Raw genomic sequence first — 14,409 nt, forward strand, 5'->3', positions numbered from 1 at the left:
TGGGTTACAACCACATGATGACAAGCCAGTTTCTTAGAGTCAGACAAACAGGTTCAAATCGGAATCCCACCACTTACAAACCATAACATTTCTGGGCCTCAGGCTCCGTATAAGTACAGTGGGGACAAGATTGAGCGAGAGAGCACCTATCCAGTGCTAAGCCCGGGGCTGGCACACAGTAAGTGCTCAGGATTCGGGGGGCAGAAGAGTAACCAGCCCCTTGCACCTACACACAGTAGGTCTGTGGGAGTCCACAGCGAGCCCCAAACTTGGACAGCAGCCTATTCTCCAGGTCGATGACTGTCTCCCCGATCTTTTCATCTTTGGAGAGGAGGTCATAGTCGTAGAGTGTGATCTTCAGGTCCTTCTCCAGAGGCAGAGTACAGGTCAGCTCGAACATCCTGCAGGGGGCCCAGGGCAGATGTCAGGGTGCTGCAGACTCCCTGATGTTGTTGGACACAGTGGGTGCTCAAGGGAGGGACAGCAGGACAAGAGCAGGGGCCTGAAAGCCTTCCCTGGCCCCCTCCTCCCCTTCCAAGAGTGGCCCTGGAGTCCACTTCCTCGGGCCTCTGTACATCTTAAAGTATTAATCCCAGCACTCTACTGGTACTGGACTTTTCTCTCTGTGTGTGTATGTGTGTGCACATACACACGTGTATGTCACATGTCCCCAAATAATCTGCGCTGAGCAGAGAGTAGCTACCTGCCTGTTGAACCACAGAATGAACAGATGAACTGGAACAGAAAGTCACAACTGAAGCTTCTACCAGGACACCAGGAGGCAAGAGATGTGAAGGTGCCAGAGCACTGGAATTGACCAAGGGGGTGACCTGGGACCCACTTTGGGGACACTTAGGGCTTTACACCTACTTGCAGAGTGGGAAAGAGGATTTGGGAAGAGATTTCTTTGGAGGGAGCTCCTGCTGTGCTCTGAGACCCCCCCCATCCCCCCTCTGAGGTCAAGTGTGGAGGGATAGCCCCCTTTCCCCTGAAAGAGTTCCCTGCAGGTGGGAGGCACAAGCCTGGCACCTGACTCGTACTCAAGGAAAAGAAAGCTGCTGGCCGCAGAGAGGCAGAGAGAGACACGACACCGCTCCTATCCTGGCTGGGCCACTGTGAGGCCGAATGGGAGCCAATTGGAATCCGACCCCATGGGACCTGGGGCTCCAGCCATGAGACTGTGGAGAGGCCCATCTGAAAAGGGCCATCAGTAAAGGGCCGCGGCATCCACCACTTCCCTGGAGCTTCAGTGGGTGGGCTCAAAGGGGCTTTCTGGAAAGCACTCACAAGACAATAAATCAGCTTTCAACATTTGCCACCCAGAGAGTGCCCAGAAAACACAGAGGCAGTGCACATGGGGCTCTCCTCTCCTAGTCCCCTAGTCCTGGCCATGCATGACCCAGAACCTTCATGGCTAGTCGAGGGTTGGTGGGAGACATTAGACAGGAAAGGGAGAGAGGCAAAGCTCCCTCCTTCCCTGCACACACATCCACACGCCGCGCACAGCTACACCCAAAGTGGACCCAGCTGGGAAAGGGGGTGACTATCCTAGATGGAGCCATGAACGGGCATTCTGGTTAGCACCTTGAGACTGGGTTTAGGATAAAGCAGACTGTCTAAAAGTAAGCAGAAAAGTCACCTGCCTGCCACAGTTTCCACTCAAGAAATGAGGGAGGTAACCCCCACGGAAGAAATGTCTACAGGATATAGGCAGACAAAAACAAAACAAAAACAAACTTGTGTTCTCATTACATTCCCTGAGCTGGGCTTGTTCAGCACACGAGTTCTACAAAGAAAGAGGTTCTGACCTCACTCCCCGCACCTTGCCCTGGGGCCGGACACACACACCCACTCCAAACAGGCCCAATCTACTGCCAGGTCACCATGAGCCTGGGGCCTCAGGCCGGCCACCGGCCACTGGAACTCACCAAAGGGAGCCCCTCCCCACCTACTTCCCTCCCATTCCAGCTTGCCGCGGGCTCATCACTGGCAGGACGGCAGGCAACTCTCCAGGCTGACCGGCTCCCTGACGCAGGCCTGAGTGCCCACAACCAACTCTACAGACACTGGTTTAAGAATTCAAGGGGTCACCTGACAGTATCGAAACAATACACCTTCTCCCACCGGTGCTAGAGAAAGAGCTACCAACTTCCCTCTGTGATTCTCCCTTCTCCAGCCTAAATAAGCTCACATCCAGACAGCAAGCAATTCAGGATGCCTGGGGGCTATGCCCATGCAAGGGGCCTGGATTCTTCCTCCCCTTGTTCTTAGATTTCAAGAAGCATTTTACTCTCTTCCTCTGTCTACCTGCGAAAGATGAACACACAACAATGACAGACGACAATGACTAAACGCAACATGGTATCCTGGATGAGATTCTGGAACAGTAAAAAGACATCAGTGGGAAAAGTAGCCAAATCCTAATAAAGTCTAGAGTGTAAGAAATAGTAACGCACCACTATTGATGTTTTAGTTTTGACAAAATGAACCATGGGTAGGTAAGAGGGAAATGGAGTGTGAAGGATATACAAAAATTGCGCTTTCTTTGCAGCTGTTCTGTAAATCTAAAACTATTCTAAAGTAAAAGTTAATCTTAAAAAAAAAAAAAAGAATAATTAGCAAATGCAGGCTCTGAGTTTCCATTTAGATTTCCACTCTTTGAGGTAACTGTTTATGAGATTAAGTAGGAGCTTCGGCCAGGACTCCAGCCTTCAGCACATGATGAAGAGCGAGCCGAGGTTACACCCCTACAGACATGCAAGAGTAGGGACTACAGTTTTGCCTCAGGAACTGGGCACTTCCCAGTGGCAGCCACATCTCCCTGCCCAGGGCTGGGGGTTATCCAGATTGGTACCTCCCCGCCAGACCCAAGCTGTCACCAACTTACTTTCCAAACACAGGCTCCAGGGTACAGGGAATGTAGTTATCCTGGTCACTCACGGATTTCTTCCCTATGGAGATCTTGATGTAAGGATCACACTGAGGGAAGAGACAGGAAGACTTAAATGAATTCACTTTCCCAACACATCTCCGAGGCTTCTTCGGTCCTCTGCCTCCCCATGAGGCTAGGAGGCCAGCCATCAAGAAGCTGCCATCCTGCCCTGGTGCCAGGCCAAGGGCCCCATCTTGCACACCACCACACCAGTTGGCCCTGACACGGACTTCTGGTCATGATCCAGCAGTGGAAATGGGGAACCTGAGTCCTCCATACTCCCAAAGCACTGCCCCACTGGGGGAAGGTGGGTGAGGGCAAGGCTCATATCCTCAGAAACACTACAGCCTGTATTATATATGTGACTGAGCCAGCTAGGGTCCTCTCTGTGACCTCTGCTTCAACAGATCAAAGGGAGAGAGATGGCCAGACTTCATCAGCCTAACCCAGCCCAGGCTGGCCTTCCCCAGATGCCTCCAGGAGCAGCTGGGATCAGAGAGTGCTCAGGGTCAGTCAGAGCATAAAGAAATCCTGAAGTGCTTTAAAAAAAAAAAAAAGAAAGAAAAAAAGAAATCCTGAAGTGCATGAACAGACCATTGGCCACACCACATCTTGGAGGCCATCATGGTGCCTGGGCTGGGGATGGCTCTTTTCTGCCCTTTGACTTCCCAGCAGGGCAAGGTCAGCTATGACTTCTCATGCTGAAAAGCAGGCTCCAGGGATAGGACAGTAGACCTTCACCCACAGCCTCAAGGACACATGCTAGGCCTGTACCCATCTCAGGGGATGAGAGAGGACCCAGCCCCGTACCTCTGAACTCCAGTCAACCCCGCCTGTCCCTCTTCTTTCCTCTTTCTCTCTTTCCAAGTTTTCTCTGCCCCTCCCCAGCCATCTCCCCAGAGCTCCAGACTCCGGCCCTCCAGCAAGTTCTTTCTTTGCCTCAGAGCCAGGACCAGAGTGAGGCAATGAGGTAGTTGCCTCAGGCACAAAATTTGAGGGAGTGCCCCCAAAACTCAGTAATGAAGATAAACAAATTTTAGGGGCACCTGGGTGGCTCAGTTGGTTAAGCGACTGCCTTCGGTTCAGGTCATGATCCTGGAGTCCCGGGATCGAGTCCTGCATCGGGCTCCCTGCTCGGCAGGGAGTCTGCTTCTCCCTCTGACCCTCCCCCCTCTCATGTGCTTGCTCTCTCTCATTCTCTCTCTCTCAAATAAAATAAATAAAATCTTTAAAAAAAAAAAAAGATAAATTCTAATGTAATATTTAAAAAATTAAAGTCAATGCCAACAGGCCCTGATGAACAAAATGCTAAATTCTAAACAAGGACAGGATCAGAATTACTGCTTTTCCCTTCTGCCTCGGGCTCCAGCACGGCTAGGTACAGCACCATTACCGAGCCCCTTCTCTCCTGCCCGCACCCCCACCACCTGAAGCCCAACGACGTCCAACCCTGGCCCACACCTTCCATGTCGCTTCCTCTTGTGTCTCATCCTCGTGCCTAACAGTCTTCTCACAAACTCTTGCCAAGTTTTTTGGCCCATCCTAAAATACTACTTTCTTCTCCCTCCTAGCCTACCAGAACTCCATCGATCCTTAAGAATCCTATTCCTTCTGCGAAGCCTTCCTCATGGTTGCCAAGTCTTGCACTGCCTGGCCTTCTCTGACCTCCTAGAGCACTTGGCCCCTGACCGAACTGCATCCAGTCGCCTCTCTCAGTGCTGGGTGTGTTTGGCTGGTTTCCGAGGCTTACTGTGAACTCCCTGGGGGAGAGCTGTGTCCAGATTCTGCAGCCCGTTTGTGCCCCAGCCTGCCATTCTGGGAGAGCTGAGAGCTCCAGGAATGTTACCTTCCCATTGGGGTCCTTGGGCTGCAGGCCAAATGCTCGGATGATGTAGATGCGGACCAGGCACTCCTGAGGCCCCTGGGCGGCCAGCTGGTGGAACTGTCTTGGGGGCATGGGGACGGCCGGGTCTTCTGGGAGGGGGTAGATTTTGAAGAGGCCCTGAAAAGAATGAGGGGCCAACACATTCACCATCATCATCACCAACACCACCACCATCATGACCATTACCATCATCTCTGTCAGTCATCACACCTGAGACCACCAAGCCCACCGCCATCTCTTCACCACCATCAGATTCTGCATTGGCGGCGTCACCCACACAGTCACCATGTGCCAACATCAACACCATGCTCATTACTATAGTTACTACAGGAGCCCTGCTCCCGCCCCCTTCACTTATGGCTGCCACTTCATAGTCTCAGGCCTCCCGGGTAGGGACACGTCCTCAAGGACGTACCTTAAACTCCCCAATAACAGATGGGTCCTCCGTCTCCTCCTGAGTCTTGCCCCGGTAGAGCTTGAAGGTGTTACAAAAGTCAGACAGACCCTCAAAGGCCTCCACGTTCTCCAGTTGCGTGTCGTAGACCTGCCACACGTGGGGACAAGAAAAGGGGAGGAGGGAAAGAGAGAAAGGAGAGGGCCAGCCAAGGAAGAGGAAACAAGACAGTATTCAAGTGAGGATGGACGAGGCACAGAGAAGAAAAGGAGGGGAAAGGCCGCATGCAAATTAGAGAGGCAAAGGCAGGTAGCAGAGGGGAAGGGGAGAGTGGCCAAGAACAGAGAGGACAGAGGGGGACAGGACCCAGGTGGAGATTAAAAGGACGCAAAGAGTGGAGAGGAGAGGGAGAGGAAGGTAGGGGACAGGAGGGGCAGGAGAGGGGGGAAGTGGGGAAGACATGTTTCAGCACCATTAGGGAACAGTTTTCTGGTGAATCCAACATTCTAGGTATCTAGGAGTCATCACGTACCCGGCTGGTGTATTTTTTTAAGAGAATAAAACCAAACAAACAAATGAAAAGTTAATTGACATTTTATTTGAAGATCGAGACAGAACTCTGGAAAATTTATAGGTCTGTGTTTCAAGCCACAAATGCTCCCCGTCCAGGACAGCCAGGCGACCCGTGGTACCAAACACCGGGCTGTGGCTGCCTTCTGAGCACTACTTTAAATTTGCGAATTCAATGTATCTATCCCATTCCTCTCAAAAACCCACTGACTTCTCTTTGTTAGAGGCATGCTTTGGAATTGCTTAGGCTTAACTAAAGCAGCAGTTTTCTATTATAGGTAATAAAATGTACCTAACAGTGATATTAAAAACTTAATATACATGCTAAGTTGGTTACACCTGAAACTGACAGCCAAGACGCTCCAGGTCAGTTCCCTTGTCGTACTGCTAAGTGTTATTCCTCATTTAGGCCTAGCCCCAGTTCTGTCCCTTCCAAGAAACAATTAACGATGCAAGTGAGGCAGGTTCATTATTAAAAATTAGAAAATATGAGTAAATATAAAGAAAATGTTATTATTGCCTTGCATTTTGAGTCTCAAAATAACAACTAGTTATTTGGTTTATATTTGATAGGTACCATTTTGAGTACGTTCTGTTTTGTTTTGTTTTGTTTTTTTGAGTATGTTCTTGATCTGTTTATATAGTTTAATCATTTCAAAGGACAGTTCCCTCATTTGTCAATTTGGCCATTTCCTCTGTTCCAGGTTCTTATTTCTGCTTTTATTTTTATTATTTTGTTCTTCCCACTGCGTCAAAGGGGTTTTTTTTTATTCTTTATAACTTCTTCAGTTGAAGCTTTATTTACTTTGCTCCCTCTATTCTGATAAGGAAAACGCTTATTGCTATGAAATTGTCCCGCTTACTACTGCCTTGGCACACAGTCCCATTTGTTTTGATTGTAATGTTATCATATTCATTCTCTTGGCATGCCACAATTACAGTTTTATTTTTATTCTTTGATCCAAGAGCTACATGCTTGTTTTTCATTCTTTTGTTTTAATTAAGGTAAGCTTTTAAGGCTATAAACTTCCTCTGAATGCTGCTTTAGCTATAACTAGCGAGTTCTAATATGTAGCATTTTATCCTTGTTTCCCAGATATTCTGCAATTTGAGTTTGCGTTTTTTCTTTTGCCAAGAACTGTGAAAAGAGAGGTTTGTTGTCTTTTGTGGGTTTTTTTTTTTTTTAATTTTCTAGATAGGAGAGAACTTTCGGGCTTTTGATTTTGTTATTAGGTTCTCACTTTATGGCATTATAATCAAAAAACATTGTCAGTAGTTGGCCACTTTTTGAATTGTATTAAAGTTCTCTACAGGGCCTGTTACATGGTCCATCTCTGGAACTGTGCCTCTGTTTTCAGGCTACAGGGTTCAGCCAGGTGAACAACTATGCTGCTTTTCTCTATCTTCTTAATGTTTGTGTTCCCTCGACCCTGACATGAACCAAGAGGACAGAAAAATAATCTCCCCCTACCTACTATTTCTTTCCTGTATCTCCTATAATTTCTGTTTTGTAAATATTGATGTTGTATTATTCAGCACATAGGTATTCTCATAACATAGGTATTCTCCTAACATATGTATTATCTTGTGGAATTGCACGGTTTAATGTGGTAAGCATCATTCTTTGTCTCATTTAAATAATTTGGGGGACCTGAATCCAGTCTCATCTAAAAAAAAAGACGGTGACTTCTACTTTCTTTTCATTTGCATTTGCCGGGCACACATTTTCACAATCTTTCATTTTCAACCTTCATGAATCTCTTTATTTTGGAGTTAGATTTTGCTTTGAGATCTGATTTAAGTTTTGTAATTAATGAGTGATTGATATGACATGCATTGATATGACAGATATGTTTGATCTGGGTTTATATTTATGTTATATTTACATAGTCATATAATATGTTTATGTTACATTTTCTAATTTTGATTTTTTTTTTTACATCTTTGCCTGCATGGTCTGTTTTCTGTGTGTGTGTGTTTCTGATAAGCTGAGTTCATATTCTAATGTTATTATAAATTTATATATACAAATAATTCTCTAAGTCCTGTATGTATCTAGGGACAGTATTTAAGAGTTCCCTACTATAGCAATGATAAAATGATGGAATTTTATCTCCCTCCCACTCCCTCTCCCTCACTCAGTTTTAGACAGCATTGTCTTCCTTAATATTTAATCTGTACTATTTACTTATAATTTGCTTATACTCCTCTTATTTGATTTGCCAATTTTAAATACTGTCAACTCTATCTATTCCATAATATGGCAATCCATGTTCTTACTCTGTATCCTATCATCTTTCCTCCTTCTGTGCCTAATTTTTTTAAAGATTTTATTTATTTATTTGAGAGAGAGAGAGAGAGAGAACAGGTGGGGGAAAGGGCAGAGGGAGAAGCAGCCTCCCAGTCCAGAAGGGAGCACGATGCAGGGCTCAATCCTAGGACCCTGGGATCATGACCTGAGCTGAAGGCAGCCGCTTAACCGACTGAGCCACCCAGGCACCCCTGTGCCTAATTTTTGCCAGTTTTGTCACTTCCATATTTTCACTGTATATATTTACATTCTGTCATGTTACCCTAATCCTTCCATTTATTTTCATTGGGAGTCTAAGGTAAAATATGATCACAATCAGTCCCTTCATTCTGGCCTTCCCAGTTACCTCCTAATTGACTAAGTTCATTCCCTCGGAGCTCCTCAAGATGGGGGCATGGGACCCGTATCCCCAGTTCCTGAATATGCACCCTGTGTGTTTATAGCTGTCGTGCCCGAGGGGCAGCTGGGCTGAACACAAATCCTGGGCCCCCTTTTCTCTCCTTGATGATCTTACACATGGTGCTTTACTGTCTTCAGGTATGAAATGTTGTTGTGGAGAAACTGAAGCCACCTTGTCTTATTTCCTATTTTAAAGGACTTAACGTTTTGGAGGAGAAGAAAGTATGACTACCACAAAAATTCTTTAGCTCTAAAGTCCAATAACATATACTAGGGTATGTCTCAGGGTTGACGAATCTGGGTCAATTTTCCCTGACACCCAGTGGACCTTGTAGTATGTATATTCAGGTATTTTTCTGACAATGCTGGTGACATTCCATTAAACTCTTCAATGTCTATTTGTTGTATTTCATCGTTTTGGTTGTCTTTCTCAGAGACTCCAATTATGCGAGTGTTGGATCTCCTTTCCCTGACTCCTAGGTCTGTCATTTTCTCTTTACTGTTTTATACCTCTGGTTTTTTATTTCCATAGCATTTTGCTGACTTTCATCATTTCTGTCCTCTGTCCCCTTTCTGTGTTTTCCAAAGTGGCCATTCTGCCCTGCGCTTCTTCCATTTCCATGTGATCCTCTTTTCCTGAATCCTACGAGTTCACAGTTCATCTCTTCTCATCTCATCATCCCTTGAGTTCTTTCATTTCTGCCTTGATTCTGACTGTTCCACCTCTGTAAAGCTCACAGCAAAGTATTTCATCTCATCTGCTCCTTGGCAAAATTTTTCTGGTGGGTGTATATATCCTCTTCTTTTGGCTAAGTTTTGATTTACATTTTCTTTTTTTCATGGTATTTTTGAATTAATGCCCTGATAGTTCTTTTATGATTACTTGTCGCTAAATGGGCTGGATTATCCTAGCCCCATTACTTCCTTTGTTCTGACCACAGAGGCAGACTGCTTCCTGCAAATATGGCTCATCTATGTGATTCTTATGTGGCTTTACCTTCTCCGCTTCTCTGAACCAGACCAAGTCTGAGAAGCATTTGTCGCCAGCCTGAACCTGACTCCAAAGTTCCCATATCCACTGTTGTGAATGAGGCAGATCACTTCTATATTTTATGGTGAAACTCAACTTCAGGACTATTTTTTAACTACTTATTATGAAAGTTTCCAAGCACACACAAAGGAAAGGTAATAGATAATAAGCACCCATGTGCCTATAACCTGTTTTCAATAATTCTCAACATTCTTCTATTAGGAAGGATGGGGTTTTCTGAGATCAGCTACCACTATGACCTTTCATCATTTTCTCTTCATTTACTGCCGAGTGGCTTCTACCCAATCTTGGTTGCCTTTGGACAGCCCTTACATGTATTTTGGAGTCTGCGGGTTTTATTTGTTTCCAACTTTTACTGAAAATGGAGTTTGTGGGTTTGAATGATTTCCAGAAGAAAAGGGGAAATATGCTGACTTATGCAGCCATGTTCATACTGGAAGTCTCAATAAAATACTTTTTAAATTTCCAAGTGGTTGGTCTTTTTGTTTAAACTTTTGTTATTAATTTCTCATTTTATTGCATTTTAATCTGTCTTGTATGATTTCTGCTTTTTGTAATTTACTGCTAAACTAATATGTGATCAAATTTGGTAAATATTCTCTGAGTATTAGGAAAAAACATATTCTCTATTTTTTTAATTATTTTTATTCTCTATTTTAAAGCTACTTTTGATGTAACTTAAAAAATATTTTACCTTTTTATTCAGACCTTTTCTTTCCTTATTTATTTACTTTCTGATTCATCGGCCTAGGAGAGAGGTAAATTAAAATCCCTACTGCAACTTTAATTTCTCTCATTTCTTGCTTTTATTTGGGTGAGGTATGAGTTTACATCTTCCTCCCATTTTTGCTTTAAATATTTCTAAGCTTTATTGTCCTGTACAGGAATATTTGGGCATTTTCTCATTGAGACATGGATCTTTTATTTATATAAAACATGCCATTTTGTTTCCTTTGCTTTTTAAATTATCTGTTTCTCTTTTATTGGCACTCACCTTATTTTGTGTGCCAAAATATTTATTTTTTAGATATTCTACGCTGTACTGTTTTAGACCTACCTCTTAAGGACAGTCTAATGAATTTTGAATTTTATATAGTCTAAGGGTCCTTATCACTCAATAGAGAAGCTTAATACATTTTCATTTTTTAGGAAAACAAATATATATATTCTCTTTCTGTTGTATTTTACTATGATTTCTGTTTTTTATGCTTTCTTGTTTGTATCTTTTGCTTTTCTATCTTTTGCTACTGACACTGTGAATTGTATATTTCCCCCAGGCTAGTAATTTCCAAATATGTTTTTTTCCTCTACCCATCGTGTTCTCCGTGTTCTCCGTTCTCTCCATAATGCTACAGGCTATTTTTCAAAAACTCATGGTAGTGGTGGTGGTTTTCTTCTATTTACTTATCCTTAAAGGACTAGTGTTCCTTCCAGGTCTGGTTTTTTCCCCCAGAAACAGGTTGAATGCATCTTGTTTGGGATGGTCCATGTTCACTTGGACACTGTCAGAGATCTCCTCGGAGAGGTCAGGCTGGAGGGCAGGATGCCAGTTCCATGTCCGGCATCTGAGGGAGCAGCAAGGAGGGGGGCCAGGGCCATGGGCCTCACTGGCAGGAGTCCTCATTCTTGGTTTCTCTCATTTTCTGGCATAGCCACAGTACCACATGCCAGACCTAATGTGTCGGACCTTCTTCCTGGCACACAGATAGTTCAGTCTCTTTGCCCAGCCTCACACACCCAACTGCAAGTCAGCGAAGAACTTGCTGCCTAAGGAGGCCTGTGTCTTTGGGGCCATGGCTCCCCTTGTCTCTGCACATCCAGGCCTCCAGACACAACTCACCCAGAGGCCCCCAGTGCATCAGAGACAACTCTTAGCCACCTGGTAGAATCACCCTCCAGAGTGGCCAGCCAGGGCTTTCAGCCAGCAGAATGACCTGAAAGCCCAGACCACCCACCACTCCCACTGGCCTCAAATCCCACTCAGCCAGTCCCATTTGGGATGCTCCTTGGGCCCCTCCCCTGCATCCAACAGCCTTTGCATACCTTCTCTAAGCAGGCTTGCCAGATAAAGCAAGGCAAAATACAGGACACCCACTCAAATTTGAATTTCAAATAAGTAACAAACAATTTCATTAGGTAAGTCTCATGCAATATCTGAGGCCTAAGACATACTTATCTAACAATTATATAAGATCCTTCTACTAAAATATTATTCCTTGTTTATCTGCAATTCGATACATCCTGAATGTATTTGGCAACCTCTCCAGGACCTCTACAACTCCTTTGGGGTGTAACTTTGAGTCACCTCTGGTTATCTTTTTAAAAAGCAGTCTACTTTTAAAAAGCATAATTGTATTTGTGGAATTTCCTCAAAATACCAGAATTTGGCTGACTCATCCCTGGCTTTGTTTTTGTTTGTTTGGTTGGCCTTGGGGGGTTGGGGGGTTTCTTTTCTTTTCTTTTTTCACAGAAACAAAGCTTGCCATATTTTTATATTTGCTAGGCAATTTCTGTCCCAATTGTAGGGGTGAAGGAATCAGAGCTACATTCTCAAACTGACTTTCCTTTTTATTTTAACACAAATTTTTTATTATAGAAAAGTTCAAATAACTTTAAAAGAAACAGAATAATATAACAAATCCCTAAGTACCACCTCCAAGCTTTAACAATTTTCAATATTTTGCAATTCTCATAATTTTTAATATTTTGAAAATCTATCAGAGGGTCACTCACATCATCTATATTCCTGTTTATTTTTCTTTCCTTTCCTTCTTTTCTTTTTCTTTTTCTTTCTTTTTTTTTTAGCATTTTAAAACAACTCCCAGGCCAGGCATGATTTCACCCATAAATACTTCAGTATTTTTCAACATTCTTCCCAAAATACTTTCTTGGTTACCCCAGCCCACACTGACTTCTTGCTCTAAATCGGTGGGTAACCTTTCTCGCCTCAATTAGCTCATCAGGACTCATCAGCCCTCAGGCACCGAATGAGGAGATACACACATATATTCAAAGGTGACATATGTGTACACGTTTTGTCTTCCTGTGGCACCCCCGCTATCCTTCGTGCGTGCCCAGGGGCTGTTAGACTGAAGAGCACACTGTGGAAAGGCCTCACCTTTAGAGTGTCAAAGCCCTTCTCCAAGTACGAGCCGCACTTCTCCCTCTCCCCTGTGGAGGCGAAGAATTTGCTCCACCAGTCGATGAACTCCTCCTCCTGAGTGGGTAGAAAGAAATAGATCACCTCAGAAACAGAACTTACCAAGCAAGACCCTTCTGGACCAGGCACCTAGCAAGGCCGATGGGCCGGCCTGGACTTCAGAGCTCTCCTGTCGGGTGAGTTCAAGGGAGCAGACAGCTGGAACTCCCCACCGCTCAGGGGCAGGCTGCGCAGACCAGACCAGAAGAAAGGTTTGAACACCTGCTCGACGCTGCGAGGCAGAGGCTCCTCTGTATGAGAGGGTGTGCTAGGAGATCTCCCAAAATCTGCTCTGATACTATAAAGTCAACTGAATGTCTATCACTGAGTTTCTGGAAATGCTGGCGGCTCCTTTTAAACTAATGCTCAGTCCTTTGAGTTCGGGCTTATTAAGGGTGAGGAGCAGCTGGAACCAGGCCAAGGGTGCCTGAACAAACACAATGGGGAAAACGTAGGATGAGGCTCTCAGAGTCTCCACCCATCCTGGTAGTGCAGCCCTAACACCCATTGTGTGGCCAGAATGTGATCCCCAGACACACAGCACAGAGCGTGGGTCCCAGAGTAAGGCTGAGTCTACAGTCATTGTCAGACCAACTTACCAGGAGGTTCTTCAGCAGCTAGAGGAGAGGAAAAGCCATTCAGATGGGTTAATAAACAGTGTAGCAGAGCTTCCTGGCTTGTAACCACTCTAGAAAAAGCCAGCATAGAGCAAGGCTGACCCTAGCCCTAATATTTTAAGATCAATTTAAAGAAAAAGATGCCATGGGTGAATAAACATATGCAGGCATATATATTAAACGCATAACACAGAAAAATATATTTACACAGACATGCCCAAGAGAGATGTTTATACTGCAATGCACATATACCCCACAAAAGCACACACACTAACACGCAGGCACATATGTGCACACAGGTTGAAATGGTTAGACTGGAAACCAATTTAGCTAATCCCTCCTAAGTCTTTCTTCTCTTCCCCAGCCCAGATACTTAGAGATTTGAGTTTATGATTCAGGCTCAGAGTCAGGCACAAATAGGCAACCAACCAGTGTGTTCTGTCCAAAGAAATAACAGAAGCACACTGTTGTGGGACACTTGTTACACTTCCCACAATCTTGAAAAACCAAGTAAATTTAAAAAAAAATAAAAGGAGTATGAAGACAGAGAATCTGAATAGTACCACTAACAATGTCAGTTAAGTGGACAAACGTGCTCTAACAACAGAAAATACACCTTCTTTTCCAGCACCATTGGAACACTTAGAAAAAATTAAAAGCCACAAGCAAATCTCAATAAATCCAAGATAAACCCATATCAGTCACATTCTCTGACCATAATGCAGTAAACTAGAAACTAATGAGAAATTTAAGAATTAAAAAATCTCAACCTTTTAGAAATTTAAACGCCCACTTTTTAAACCCTCCTGGGTCAAAGAGAAAACCAAACTAAAATCATAGATACTGAGCTAATACCAACAGTGAGAGGGTTCTGCCCCCAAATTTGTGGGTTAGAGCAAATCTGTCCTCAAGGAAAAAATCAGTCTTAAGTGCTCTTGCTTTTATACAAGAAGAATGAAAATATATCATCTGGTAGCTCAAGAAATTACAAAATGAAAAACAGGAAGACCAAAATTTGACAATGATAAGTAGAAATTAATATATTAGAAAG

The 14,409-nt window shown here is 44.3% G+C and overlaps 1 protein-coding gene across 14 annotated transcripts in view; it reads right to left on the minus strand.

Moving 5' to 3' along the window:
* The window catches only part of DYSF (dysferlin), a 205,145-nt gene that overhangs the window by 23,239 nt on the left and 167,497 nt on the right, over positions 1–14,409 (minus strand). For all 14 annotated transcript variants that reach the window (XM_035001323.1, XM_035001319.1, XM_035001321.1 and 11 more), the window contains 5 exons: positions 12,661–12,759; positions 5,233–5,361; positions 4,779–4,934; positions 2,888–2,979; positions 231–401 (listed from right to left, as the gene is read on the minus strand). In XM_035001323.1, the coding sequence (XP_034857214.1) occupies positions 231–401; positions 2,888–2,979; positions 4,779–4,934; positions 5,233–5,361; positions 12,661–12,759 (647 nt within the window). The remainder of the gene's footprint in view (positions 1–230; positions 402–2,887; positions 2,980–4,778; positions 4,935–5,232; positions 5,362–12,660; positions 12,760–14,409) is intronic.

This window comes from Mirounga leonina, unplaced genomic scaffold (assembly GCF_011800145.1).
Source record: "Mirounga leonina isolate KUSES-001 unplaced genomic scaffold, KU_Mleo_1.0 Mir_125, whole genome shotgun sequence".
In the NCBI taxonomy this organism is placed as follows: domain Eukaryota; kingdom Metazoa; phylum Chordata; class Mammalia; order Carnivora; family Phocidae; genus Mirounga; species Mirounga leonina.